General features: G+C 39.3%; 1 protein-coding gene across 1 annotated transcript in view; it reads right to left on the minus strand.

The window, feature by feature from the left end:
• Positions 1-9,666: 9,666 nt before the first annotated feature.
• The window catches only part of camkmt (calmodulin-lysine N-methyltransferase), a 125,319-nt gene continuing 121,720 nt past the window's right edge, over positions 9,667-13,265 (minus strand). Inside the window, exon 12 of the mRNA XM_028469640.1 lies at positions 9,667-12,994. Within this exon, the coding sequence (XP_028325441.1) occupies positions 12,902-12,994 (93 nt within the window). The 3' untranslated portion in view covers positions 9,667-12,901. The remainder of the gene's footprint in view (positions 12,995-13,265) is intronic.

Below are 13,265 nucleotides of genomic sequence, written 5' to 3' on the forward strand. Positions count from 1 at the left end.
AAGTGGCCTGGGTCGGATTAAAAAAAAGAATCTAAATAATTGTACTCACTTGTACTTTTTGTACTTCACATAGACATAAAAGTCAGATATGGGCAAAAACAAAATGGGATTTTACCTGCAGTGTGAAAATAGCCATAGTTTCTCTTCAAATACTTGGATTGTAACTGAATGAACACATGAGGATGGATAGAGATGTTCCCCATCCTTTGTCTTCTCTCGCTGATTAACTGACTGACAAATTCACAGGCAGACAATAGTAAAGCAAAGCGCTGCTTCAATACAAAGGCAGGCGTTAATTCAGCAAAGCTCCTCCAGTGGCCATAGTGTAGCCTCCCTCCATTAAAATCACGTAAACAGTGCCATGAGAAACTGTCAACATTAGCAACACAAATCACTCGTGTCGTCCTGTGTCCAGCAGCTTGTGTGTGTGTGGGTGTGTGTTTGTGTGTGTGCATCTCCCCTTCCACTCAGCCTGACCTAATCAGTGATGAGTGCTTTAGTCAACAACACACACCCCTTAATTAGCAGCTTTTTGCTATAAGCTTATGTTTAAAGCATCACTGTACCGTGTCGTCTGTGTGTGTGTGTGTGTGTGTGTGTGTGTGTGTGTGTGTGTGTGTGTGTGTAAAGCATCCAGACTGACCTCAGCAGCCTGCAGTTGTGCAGCTAATACTTGGGCTGGTGAACTTTGCCTCCTGCACATCCAAATGGAAGAGGTTTAATGGGTATTAAAGATGGAAAGGCTAAACAGGTAAACGAGGATCACTGCAAGCCTCTGAGCAGATGGGAGTCTCACACACACACACACACACACACACACACACACACACACACACACACACACACACACACACACACACACACACACACACACACACACACAGGTGAATCTAAACATCAAACCCACTATTTTTGTCTTCCAATAGTACAAATGATTTAATGCCGGTGTCAAACTCAAGGCCCGGGGGCCAAATCCGGCCCTTTAGAACATCCAAATCGGCCCGCAGGGAAAAGAAAAAAGCCCTGAGAAATGATTAAATGATTTATTTGTGGATATCTCAGTAAGGTTGCAAAGGGGTGTAAAATATCTGGCAAATTTTCACAGGAATTTAAGCTCGAGAATTTTGCCAATATTGTAAAAAAAAAAAAACTTTTCATGGGAATTATTTATTGCAATTGGGAGTCATTTTAAATCACTGTATCATATCCAAACATTAATATTGGCATCCATTCAAAAATAATACACTTTTTTAATTAAAAAAAACCTAAACATAACATTTCAATGGTTTTATTTGAAAGTAGAACTTTACAACTATTCAAGTGGAGTTTCATTGAATTCATCACAAATTCACAATATTTTTCTACAATATTTGCAGGGGTTGCCATGTTTGTACATCACAATGAAAGTAATTTTTACTCTGAAATTGTTGAAAGAAACCTCATTTTTCCAAAATCCTGCTCAGTCCTCAAATTTTTTGACAAGATTTCCCGAAAATATATAAATATAGTCACTACCTGTCACCTATTGCATGGATATTGTCAGCACCTTATATACTCTACTTCCAAAGTTTCCAAAGTGGGGTACGGGTACCCCAGAGGTAAAATTCAGAGACAAATTTCCCTGTAGGGCTACATTGTATGTGACGTTATATTTTAAAATCACAAATTATTGGAGTCTCCAGACTATGTGTTTCTTTCTAGAATTAGCTTTTGATATTGTTTGTTGTTGCCAGGATTAGTGCACAAAGTGACAAGATGCGCCAGCTCAGATATTTTTAATTTTTAAGCTGCATTTTATTTGAACTAGATTTGAGAAAGTGAATACAGTTGCTTTGTGTGTGGTATGGTCATTTGAAAAAGAAGAAATAATGAAAGCATTTAAAAAATACATTTATAATCATTTTTTTTTATTATTATAATAAATTATTAGACATTTCAGGAGAGCCAATTTGAATTCCAGGTGGCCCCACATTGGGTCACGACCCCAAGGTTGAAAAACCATTGAATTATATTATATTTTTTAAGTGTGCTGTGGTAGGGGGCTCATGGCTTCAGGTTAAATGTCTGAAAGGGAACGGGAGTGAGAAATGTTTGGGAACCACTGCTTTACATACTTGTATATCATTTATATATGGAAAGTACTGTTCGATTCCCAACCTTACAAATGTATCTGTGTTCAGCCCCTGAAACAAAATGAGTTCAACACCCCTTATTTAATACATCATCGTGGTCCAGTCCAGGCCATGGTCAGGTGTGTGTGCATGTGTGTGTGTGTGTGTTTGTGTGCTTGTCTAGAGGAGGGGAGGGGGGAGAACCTATGGTACTCAGCCACATCAACTCATGCTCAATGGCTTCTTACGTTTGAAAAAAAGAAAAGAAAAGAAAAGAAAACCAAAAAATGCTCTCAGGACTTTACCGCATTCCACTTCATGAGCACAAACAAACGGAGCAAAAAGCCATTCCGAGGGATAGAGGAGTGTAAGTTGGGTGTGGGGGGGGGGGGGGGGGGGGGGGGGGGGGGGGTGGGGGGGGGGGGGGGGGGGGGGGGGGGGGGGGGGGGGGGGGGGGGGGGGGGGGGGGGGGGGGGGGGGGGGGGGGGGGGTGGTGGGGGGGGGGGGGGGGGGGAGGGGGGGGGGGGGGGGGGGGGGGGGGGGGGGGGGGGGGGGGGGGGGGGGGGGGGGGGGGGGGGGGGGGGGGGGGGGGGGGGGGGGGGGGGGGGGGGGGGGGGGGGGGGGGGGGGGGGGGGGGGGGGGGGGGGGGGGGGGGGGGGGGGGGGGGGGGGGGGGGGGGGGGGGGGGGGGGGGGGGGGGGGGGGGGGGGGGGGGGGGGGGGGGGGGGGGGGGGGGGGGGGGGGGGGGGGGGGGGGGGGGGGGGGGGGGGGGGGGGGGGGGGGGGGGGGGGGGGGGGGGGGGGGGGGGGGGGGGGGGGGGGGGGGGGGGGGGGGGGGGGGGGGGGGGGGGGGGGGGGGGGGGGGGGAGTACGGGGGGTCAAGGGCACAAGAGAAAGTGCCTTAAAACACTGTGAGAGGTGGAGAGGGGAGGGAGGGGAGGGGGGCGGTGTAAATATGACCCAGGAAGGAGAGCAGACGGAGCTGGAAAAACCAAAATGACTCCACTACAAATAATGAGCAGATCATTTAAAAAGCTCTTCTTTGATTGGCTGTGAGGAGGGGAAGAGGAAGAGGATGGAGAGGAAGAGGAAGAGGATGGAGAGGAAGAGGAAGAGGATGGAGAGGAAGGCTTGAAAGGTTTGGGGAGATTTTGTGGGTGAAGGACAGAAATCCAGGAGGTGGAAATTGGCAGGGAGAATATGTATACAATGCAATTCAACTTTGCTTTTCTAGATATTTTTTTTTTCAGGGTGAAAAACCTTAAAGCTCTGCTCAATAACTCATAAAAATGACATAATACATCAGCCTTGTCCAGGCCTTAAATGGCTCAAACAGAAAAGGAAGTGTTTATGTTCTTCCTCTTCTTGCGCTCACCTCCATCAACCTAATGTTCACGTCCAATTATTCAAATATTTGTTGTAATTTATCAATATCACGTTTCCTTTTTTGATAGCATTATTAGATATTAACAAACACAAGCTTGGAAGAGTTAGTGTTTTGGTTTATGCATGAACAGAGAAATGAAAAATATTATATTATCATTTCGAGCAGTGTATTTATTTATGTTTATCTACAGTATTTATGTTATTATATTACCCATGTAGGCTACAAATGAAAAAATGCATGTACACATACTATGGAAGCTTTTCTGTTTGTATTAAATTTCTCTAAATAAATAAATAAGAAATACAAATTATTATGAATAATATTATTAAAACTAGTTTTTTATTGTCTAATTGTGTATCCTAATTGAATTACTCTTCACGGCTTTTCAAACTAAGCTTCTGATCCATTATGTGAATTTATGAATAAATCACACAGTGATCACATTTCTGCTATAACAGGATTTTGTTTCATATGTGACATTAATTACCTGAATTAGTGCATTATATAATATCTTCAGTTCAAATGAATGCTATCAAGCAATCACACCATTTAAATATGTATATTTCCTATTTATTTTTTGCACTACTTTGATTTCACTATATAATCTGAAATGCTATACACAGTTGGGCCAAGTACATCCTATGCAGTAATAATTATAATTAAAAAAAAATGTATTAGATGTTTCAACAAGCACATATTATTGAAACTGATAAAAAATAATGTATTTTCAAAATATTGCTTTTTTGCTCAATTTTGTATTTTAGGCATCCTTAAAAAAAAAAAACAACCGGAAACAAACACTGGTTTATCAAATTGGGAAAATAAATCAAAATCGTCAAATTTAGCAAAACAGAGAAAACAATCCTGCAAAAAATAAAAAAATCCCAACATAATGAATGATGTGGAAACATAAACAGACTAATATTGGTAATCAATGTGTACAGGATGAGTCGTTGAAGCATGTTTCATCAAACACATGTGCTGCCCTTCACTTCCTCCCCTCTCTCTCTCTCTCTCTCCATCTTGACACAGTGCACTGAGCCTAATCGTGGATAATTGGGTGGGAGTGGCAGTGGGCCGGCCCTGCCTTTGTGTGCAAAGGGCAAGTGGTCAAGTTAATGGGGCCCTTGTGCCGAGCCGGGAGCACTCTGTCTCTTTCCTTCTCTCAGTTCGATCACTCACTCACTCACTCACTCACTCCTCCGGTCAATCTGTCTTTGCAGTCAGGGTCTTTTTCTATTTCTAGGACTGAAGCTTTCTTTTCTGAGTTGTTTCGATTTAGTTTCAACGCACTTCCTGCCTTGGTCTCCGTGTCGCCTCGAATCGTTTCTGCCTCCATCCTCGAAGCAGTTTTTTTTTTTCTTTCTTTTTTCTCCCTCCATCTAATTTTTTATCGCTGTCCTTTGCCTCTTGTACAAAATGTTGGGGAGAAGAGAACAGACCTCTTTAAAATATCAAAAGACAGATCAGGAGGCCTCAGTGGTCCCCCTCGTTTCTACTGCGCCCCCGCCCCCCTCCTCCTTGTCTGACAGATAAACAGAAGAGTGAGCCTAGCTGCAGCAGGATTAGCTGCTGGCCATTGCCTTCCTTCCCTCCCTTCTTTATCCCTCTCTCTTTTCTTCCTGTGGAGGGGTAGACTGTTGACTGGGCTTGATATGTGTGTGTGTGTGTGTGTGTGTTACCTTGTCTGGAACCAGCTTATCCCGCAGGCGGGCCATTGTGTTTGAAACACAGGCCACAGACGATCTTTCCTGAATAAAAACTTTATTAGTTCTGTGAGGTATTTAACAGCAGATTGTTAAAGGGATCCTCCACTGTTTCTTTTTTTTTATACAAATGTGGCCGAAAATCTTTTGAAATGTCCTCATTAGAAGGTCTTTGCCAAACAAAAGACATTATTTTTGCACATTTGTTTTTAATAACTTTAAAAAAATGGGACTACTTTACTGTTTTAAAACCTGTGTTCTGCCATCTTGAAATCACGTGATTGATGATGTCACACGGCCCCCTTTGCCTGTAAACATTCCAGTGTTTTCTATTGGAGTGAAGCATTCAGCCTGTTTTTTTTTTTTTTTTCGATCATTTTGCAGCTTTTTCGGTCAAAATGACAATCTTTTTTCGTTAAACCAAAGACATCTTTAATTTTTTCTGTTTTTTTAAAGCAACCAAAATTGTAATTTTGACCGAAAAAGCTGCTAAATGATCTAAAAATGCTTCACTCCAATAGACAAACAAAACAAACCAAAACAATAGGATGTTTACAGACAAAGGGGGCCATGTGACATCATCAATCACGTGATTTCAAGATGGCGGCACACAGGTTTTAAAGCAGTAAAGTCGTCCCATTTTTTTAAAGTTATTAAAACAAATATGGTGCAAAATAATGCATTTTGTCAGGAATAGATCTTCTACTGAGGACATTCTAAAGATTTTAGGCCACATTTGTAAAAAAAAAAAAAAAAAAAAAAAAACAGTGGAGGACCCCTTTAATAGTGCATCACATATATAGTTATTTATAGCAATTATTTAGATAAAATCACCCTTTTTATCACATCTACCAGTAAAAGCTGCTCGCCAGGACATTTTTCTAATAGATAAAATCATAGCGTATGCCTCATAGATCATTTCATTTAACAATATTTACTCGAAAAATAAAGAAAAAAGGTTTAAATTAATGCTTGAAAGTTTGTTTTTACCTCAAACATAAACACTTGCGCATTGCATTGTCGGATGTGGAGTCACAGAGATGGATGCATACCATGGTTGGGGTCAATTATAATTGTAATAGCATAATTGCTAATTAATTACAAATATGACATCATTATAATTGTAATTTTAAAAAATCTGCTGCTGTTGTAACCATAATTTCATTGTAATCGAGTTCAGATAATTGACTTTGTAATTGTAATTGGCATGGAAATTTGATAAAGAAAACAGTACCGTAATTGTAATTGACGTTCAAAGAAAGAGTAATAATTGTAATTGAGAAAAAATCAATTCTGGTCATTGTAATCGTAATTGAATTGTAATTGTACATGGATAATTGAAGATGTAATTTTATTTGAAAAGTGTAAATGACTCCAATAATGATGCATAGAAGTGTTTTACTTTATTCTGATATTAAGGTCCATAACGGGAAAAAACTAGAACAAAAACTTTGTTAAACTAATTACAGTAAAAATGAAGTCAAAACACTTATATGCATCAATTTACGGGACTCCACATCCCACAATGCAATGCAGGGAAATATCAACAACGTCAACCGTTTACAGCTTCTTTTTTAGTAAATAATCTTCAATTTAATAATCTATGAGGCCTACACTATGTCTTTATTTGAAAAAGAAAACTGTGTCCAGCAGCTTTAGATTTATGGTGAAATAATGATTTTAAAAGTCATTAAAGTGCGACGCATTTAAAAAAAATAGATCAAATGAAATTCCGTAAAATCGAAAAATCTCAAGTTTTATTTATTCAAATTCACACAAACACACGTACACTCAAAAAATACAATCATTACAGGGAGTTGATAACAGTGAAGCGGAGGAAACACTGAGGTAAACTGAGCCACTGGCCAAACCCGCGAGGTAAAGTGACTTTACCTTAGAAGCATCCCTGTTTATATTTCTCTTGTAATGCCAGGACGACTCTCAAATATAAAAGTACTGAAGATACTTGAATACATCTTTCAAAAACACTTGATCCAGCAGCAACACTTAACTCAATTTTCTGCTCGTGCACAGTGAAGTATCGACTAATATCAACGGTTTATCAACGTTCTGCATTCACAGTGAGAAAAAGGTAATAACACAAGCGAACCTCATTACAGTAGCACACGTGATGACATCACAGCCACTGTGTAAAATCATGTAAATTCATGCAGCAGCTTTAACAGTGATGGTTTATGGTTCGTGATGCGACATCAGCCAATAAGAAAACACATATTCTGGTGAAATAGTGGAAAAAATACAACAAAACTAATTAAATTGAAAAAGCTCTTTGAACAAACTTCTGATTTCTAAACCCAATATATCAAAACATAATGCAATGATTTGCAAAGATTAGATTTGTTCCTAGAATATTAGATTATCAATCAGATCTTAAAATCGAAACATATTGTATTTCTTCATTTTTTTTAATATTAATTTCTTTAAGTTTTCTGACAACAGAAGTCCACAAAACCTTAGAAATTTAAAATAGTGAAAACTGATTATCACCTCTTAGAGTTTATGTCAATGTACGAATCTGAGGATTTCTTTCTGCATAATTTACAATAAAAAAGGTCAAAGCTGGAAGAAACATTAATTGTGCATTAATATCAAAAAGAGTTTTTACTTTGAATGAATGGGTCGTTTTACAAATCATTGCATTTGTTTTTATCCTTTCAGGTTTTAAAGAGTTGCATCTTGACTAGTAACATAACATTTTATTGACACAAGCCCAATGCTGCATAATGTCTCATCTATCGCACACAGTGATGGATCCAAGGAAAATATAGGAATAAAATGTGCTAATAGTCGATATTATGAGCCTGAAAAAGACCAACGGACTCCTGCTTTGTTATGATGGAAAACCTGAGAATTAAGTTGAAACATTAAAAATCAAACTTGTGTGTTATAGTAAAGCAGCTCGGAATAACAAAACTTGAATACTTTATCTATACTATTTAATCATATAGGATTTTGTCAGAATCATGGAACAGCATCACTCCTCATTGTTGATGGCCACATTTCAAAACCAAACCAAAATTATTGATATTTTAGTTAAATTCATAGATAGAGTTTGAATTTCAAATTCCAAATGCACAAAAATCTGGACACAATGTAATACAATTTATTTCCAAACCCAGCCAGGTCTCATAGGGATTGTGAAACTGTCACAAAATGAGCTGATGCAATTTTTTTGTGAATGTTTCTTGATTTATTTATTTTTTTTTGTGCTATTTGGCATGACATGTTTTTTGCTGTGGTACAAAATCTATTTTTGTGCTGCACAAATTTGCGTCAAACTGCTAAGAACGAACTGCAAACCAATATATGTCAATCACTTAACCATAACCTTTAACCATACTCTTAACCATAACCCTTAACCATAACCCTTACCCAAACTCTTAACCATAACCCTTAACCATAACCCTTACCCATAACCCTTACCCATAACCCTAGAGTACCCAGAGGTGAAAAAAATAACAGATTACAAGTACTCAAGTTACTGTAATTGAGTTACTTTTATTGGTACTTTTTTGAGTATTTTTTAAATCAGTAATTTTACTTGTACTTAAGTACGTTTTAAAAGAGGTAAAGTATATAGTTGTATTTCTACACCTAACCGTTACTGAGTAAATTATTGTTTTTTGTTTCAAAATCATTAACGGACATTGTGAAACTACAAAAAATGAAATGTCCAAACAACAATCAATTGGCCGCATCTTTCGGACATATTTGCATTTACACATAGGAAAGGCGACAGTATCATAATGTAATATATATATATATATATATATATATATATATAATAAATGAAGTTCCAATTGTGCAAGAATTTACATTTATAAATGAGATGTTTACTGTATGCAAAAGAACCGTGGCAAGATTTATTACCAAAAATAAACATGGGGGTGAAAGTAACTAGTAACTTTTACTTCGAGTACTATTTAATTGAGCTACTTTTTACATTTCCTTGAGTATTTTATGTATGACTTACTTGTACTCAAACTTGAGTATAATTTCAATCAAGAAACAGTACTTCTACTTCATATATCAATACTCTTTACACCTCTGAGGGTACCTTAAGATTAGGGTAACCATAAGAGTTTTAATTTATATTTAGGACCTCTAGTGCTTTTATTAGAGGGAGAAGCAATTTGATCTTTATGAACTTTAAAAAGTCATATTCAGCAGCATGAAAATAAATGATGAAATTATGTTGGCACGCACAGATCATAATAAAATATTTTCTTGACAGTGTCACATTTCCTTGAGAGATCGTGATGCTGAATCGCAGTCATAAAAACTCTTCAAGGCTGTACCCATCAGACATTGTTTTTATGAATCTACAACTGTTGTGCATTTGATGCTCACACTTTCTTTACACGGTGGTTAATTGATAGTAGATGGTTTCGAGACGCAGGCAGCAGCTTTAGAAAAAATGAGCGATAACCAGGAATTTTCTGGCATAATGCAGCATTTACAAAGACCGGAGGTCGTTTTTTTTTTTTTTTAATTATATCATGGTTGTTGGTTGATTGTCTGCACACAAAAACACTTTAAATCAACAAAGATTTACAGTGGACTTGATACACGGATCCATTCCACAGCATTGGGGTCAATACTTACAGTATATTTCATGATACACACTTCAGTAAAGGTTGGACCCGGTTGAGAGTTTAGAAACAGATGTAGGAGTTAGATTCTCTGTGTGTGTGTGTGTGTGTGTATGTGTGTGTGTCCCCTGTGTGTTCAGAGTGATGTGTTTGGTACCCATTGTGACACTGCTGCACTGTGCAACCCTTTCACTCCTGAGCGACGACAATTGCTTCCCATTCTGAATGTGCTTTAATATGTTCATGCACCGCTTTGGTTAAAGCACAAAGGAGGTTCTTAGTGTGTACCTCTGACTGTGATGAATGATTTGTATTGAAAGAAATTAGAGCAGCGAGCACAGAGGAAGCTGTGAGCGACTCGACAGTCTGCGGCAGTTACTAAACGGAACTCGGCCTCAATGTTGAGGCCAGAATACACAGTGACGCGGGTTAATACGGACTTGTTAATAAGGGCCAACAGGCTGATTATCTGACACCTGAAGTGTGACTGAGTGAGTGAAAAGCTAAGTGGCTCTGTGGCAGGAAGGATACATGTCTAATTGGTCAATTAAAGGCAAAGTTTTTTGCTCTAATTACAGCAAGACAGCACAGATGGAGGCTAGGTCTTTAAAAACACCGTATCTGATTGATTTGATTTGCACCTCTGGCTATTTCAGTGGAGTTGCCTGAAATAAAGAATGTGAAAACAAGTAAAATAGGTCCAATTCATATTTGAGCATAGAGCAACACTGCATATACTGTACTGTAAATAGCTCAATCTGCATGGATTTAATACTGCGGGTGGTGTTAAAGGCGGGCATACACTGTGTGATTTTTTTCAATCGTTGTACTCAGCTCCAACTCAAATTGCGCGACTCAATTGCAGTCCGAATGTTTGCAGCTCAAAATTCATGTTCTCACACTATACAAACCGACACTTTGACGAGATCTGACTGCTCACACTGTACGTCCATACACCACACGTCGGAGTCTTGTATCCGGAAATGAAACGTAAAAATTAGAAGAAGAACGAGAAGAAGAACTCTGAAGCATCGCCCTTAAAAACAGAAGAAGAAGAAGAATCCGGAAGTGGAGAGACACTTGCGATGCTAAGCAAAAAGAAATGTGCTGCCTTTGCAATTTTTTGCGTTCTCTGCGGAGAAGCTTCAAAAAAGAAAAGGCTGCGACGTGTGTGGACCAGGAACTGGCTGGACAAACGTGAGCAGTACGGTCCGTCAATTCCACGGCGGTCCTACGGTGTTCGCGCATACACAGTGTGAGAGTTTGAGGTAAGTCGTTCCATGTGCTGCTTTAACAGTGTGATACCGTCAAAAGGGGCGACCAAGATTTCAAACAGGTTTGATTTTCTTGCAACCATACGATTGCTAATTGGGAGCTGGTCGTGAGGTGTTAATCGCTACTCGTGACCCCATGTATACTACACAATGCACGACACACGATTTCGCCGAGACTTGACCTGATCCCAAAAATAGTCGCACGAGTGATATATCGGATCAAAATGGGTCAAAAATCGCACAGTGTATGCCCACCTTAAGGTGCGTTCAGGCCGAAAGTGACTTCAGCGACTCTGGCGACTAGATTACATTCAAAATCAACGTAAATGACGCAAAGTCAAGCGACCTTCCTTCAACGGCGTGACTCATGCAATTCCAGCGACTTAATTGTGTGATCTGAGTCGCTGAAAGTCACTCAAAGTTGAAAATTCGGAACTTTTCAAGCGACTTTGAGTGACGCTGTGTCACGACATCCAATAGACAATGAGTTTCCGATGTTTCTGGCCTTTGTACAAGTACAGTACCGCTATCGTGGAAGAATCAGCCATGTTTTATGTGAAAATGAAAATTGAGCCGGAAACAGGATTTGAAATTGGCGGGGTGGAGGAAGCAATGAAGTGAGCAAAAAGCGCAACTACAGTTTATTCAAGCGACTCATCAAGGGCAATTTAAGCAACTATAGTCGCTGAAGTGGCGTTCGGTGTGAATACATCTTTACACTGAAATTTAGATACTGTTTCGTCAAAATTTCTAAATATTTGAAGAGTTAATTTGCAAAAGCAGATAACTGTGTTTTTATCACAAAGTTATCTGAGTTAACTTAACTCAACTTTGAGTTGATACACATCAGTTATCTGCTTTTTCAAAAGAAATCTTTATTTGACCCTATCTTATTGAATTGAAATGCAACATGAAGGAACAGACCAGCCCTAATCAGGTGTTAATTCCAATATTAGGTGTTGGTCTAAATACGAGTTGTGGTCAGGCATATTTCTATGTACTGATTTAACACTGGTGAAAGGGGCAAAAAGGTGGTTTGTATCAGAAGATTTACAGTTTAATCCAAAGTCTTAAAGGGAACAGCTGATCAGCTGTCATAATTTGTGACTGTTTTACCTTTACTGCCTCTACGAAGGCCTGATACTCACTTTGGAAAGCACTGACAACAAACCAAGCAGCCCTCCAGTAGTCTCTTAAACAGAATGAGAGATGGCTTTCTGTTCATAACAGGCTCAAACACACCCTATGAGTTAGTGTTGGGATAATTAGGCAACACTAAGAAGAGTCTCACCTTGAACAATTATGGAAAAACATTAAAATTTGCCTCAGAGATACAGTCACTTAGCGAGGAATCGAATCCAAACCTCTTGCCAAAGAAAACGGCAATGAACTAAACCCTGAACATCACCTTTCGTTGTGATTATTGTGTTGCTAACTGTGTTACAGCACATTTTGGTTCCAACTATATGTCATTTGTAGCGCCTAAATGCTAGGCTGGGGTACACCGTGGACAGGAAGCCAGTCCATAATGTTTCACAAGTGTAATACCATGTTTTAAAATGCGATGCTTGGATTAGGTATAGCAAACCATTTGACATTTGGCATTAGATGTTGAATTAGACCCCACTTCAAAGTTAACTTGACTTTCCAGCAGTTGAAATACTGTAAGGCTACAGTCAGCTACCACGCTGACTGATCAATAGGTTAAAAGGATTGCTGCTCCGGTCAGTATTTGGTCAGTAACAGTAGTTCTCTTCTATTTGGACAGTAAATGTGGAATCTTAAGTGGTGGTGGTGTGCACAGTTTAGGGCTCACATGACTTGGGCTACTGAGGCTTTGGTCAAGGTGATAAGGCGAGGATAGTGGATGTTCTCATCATACAAGTCTTTTCCCTCTTTCAGCATCTGGAACACACAACGTAAACAACAGGACTTTAAGAAAAAAGGCAAATACACAACCTGATAGGTCTAATCAAGTTTCAGAGGTGGCAATGGTAGTACTGAAGACCTGTGGAGCTGGTTGGTTGCTCCACAACAATGTGTATTTTGACTTTGTCTACCTAAGACACCAGATATCTTTAGGACAGACTCAGTAACAATCCAGGCCAGGCCTAGGCATGTTTGTCAAAATATTTTTCAAGCCTTTAGAGTTTTTCACACAAAAGAAAAATAATTG

This window comes from Gouania willdenowi, chromosome 15 (genome assembly GCF_900634775.1).
Source record: "Gouania willdenowi chromosome 15, fGouWil2.1, whole genome shotgun sequence".
In the NCBI taxonomy this organism is placed as follows: Eukaryota; Metazoa; Chordata; class Actinopteri; order Blenniiformes; family Gobiesocidae; genus Gouania; species Gouania willdenowi.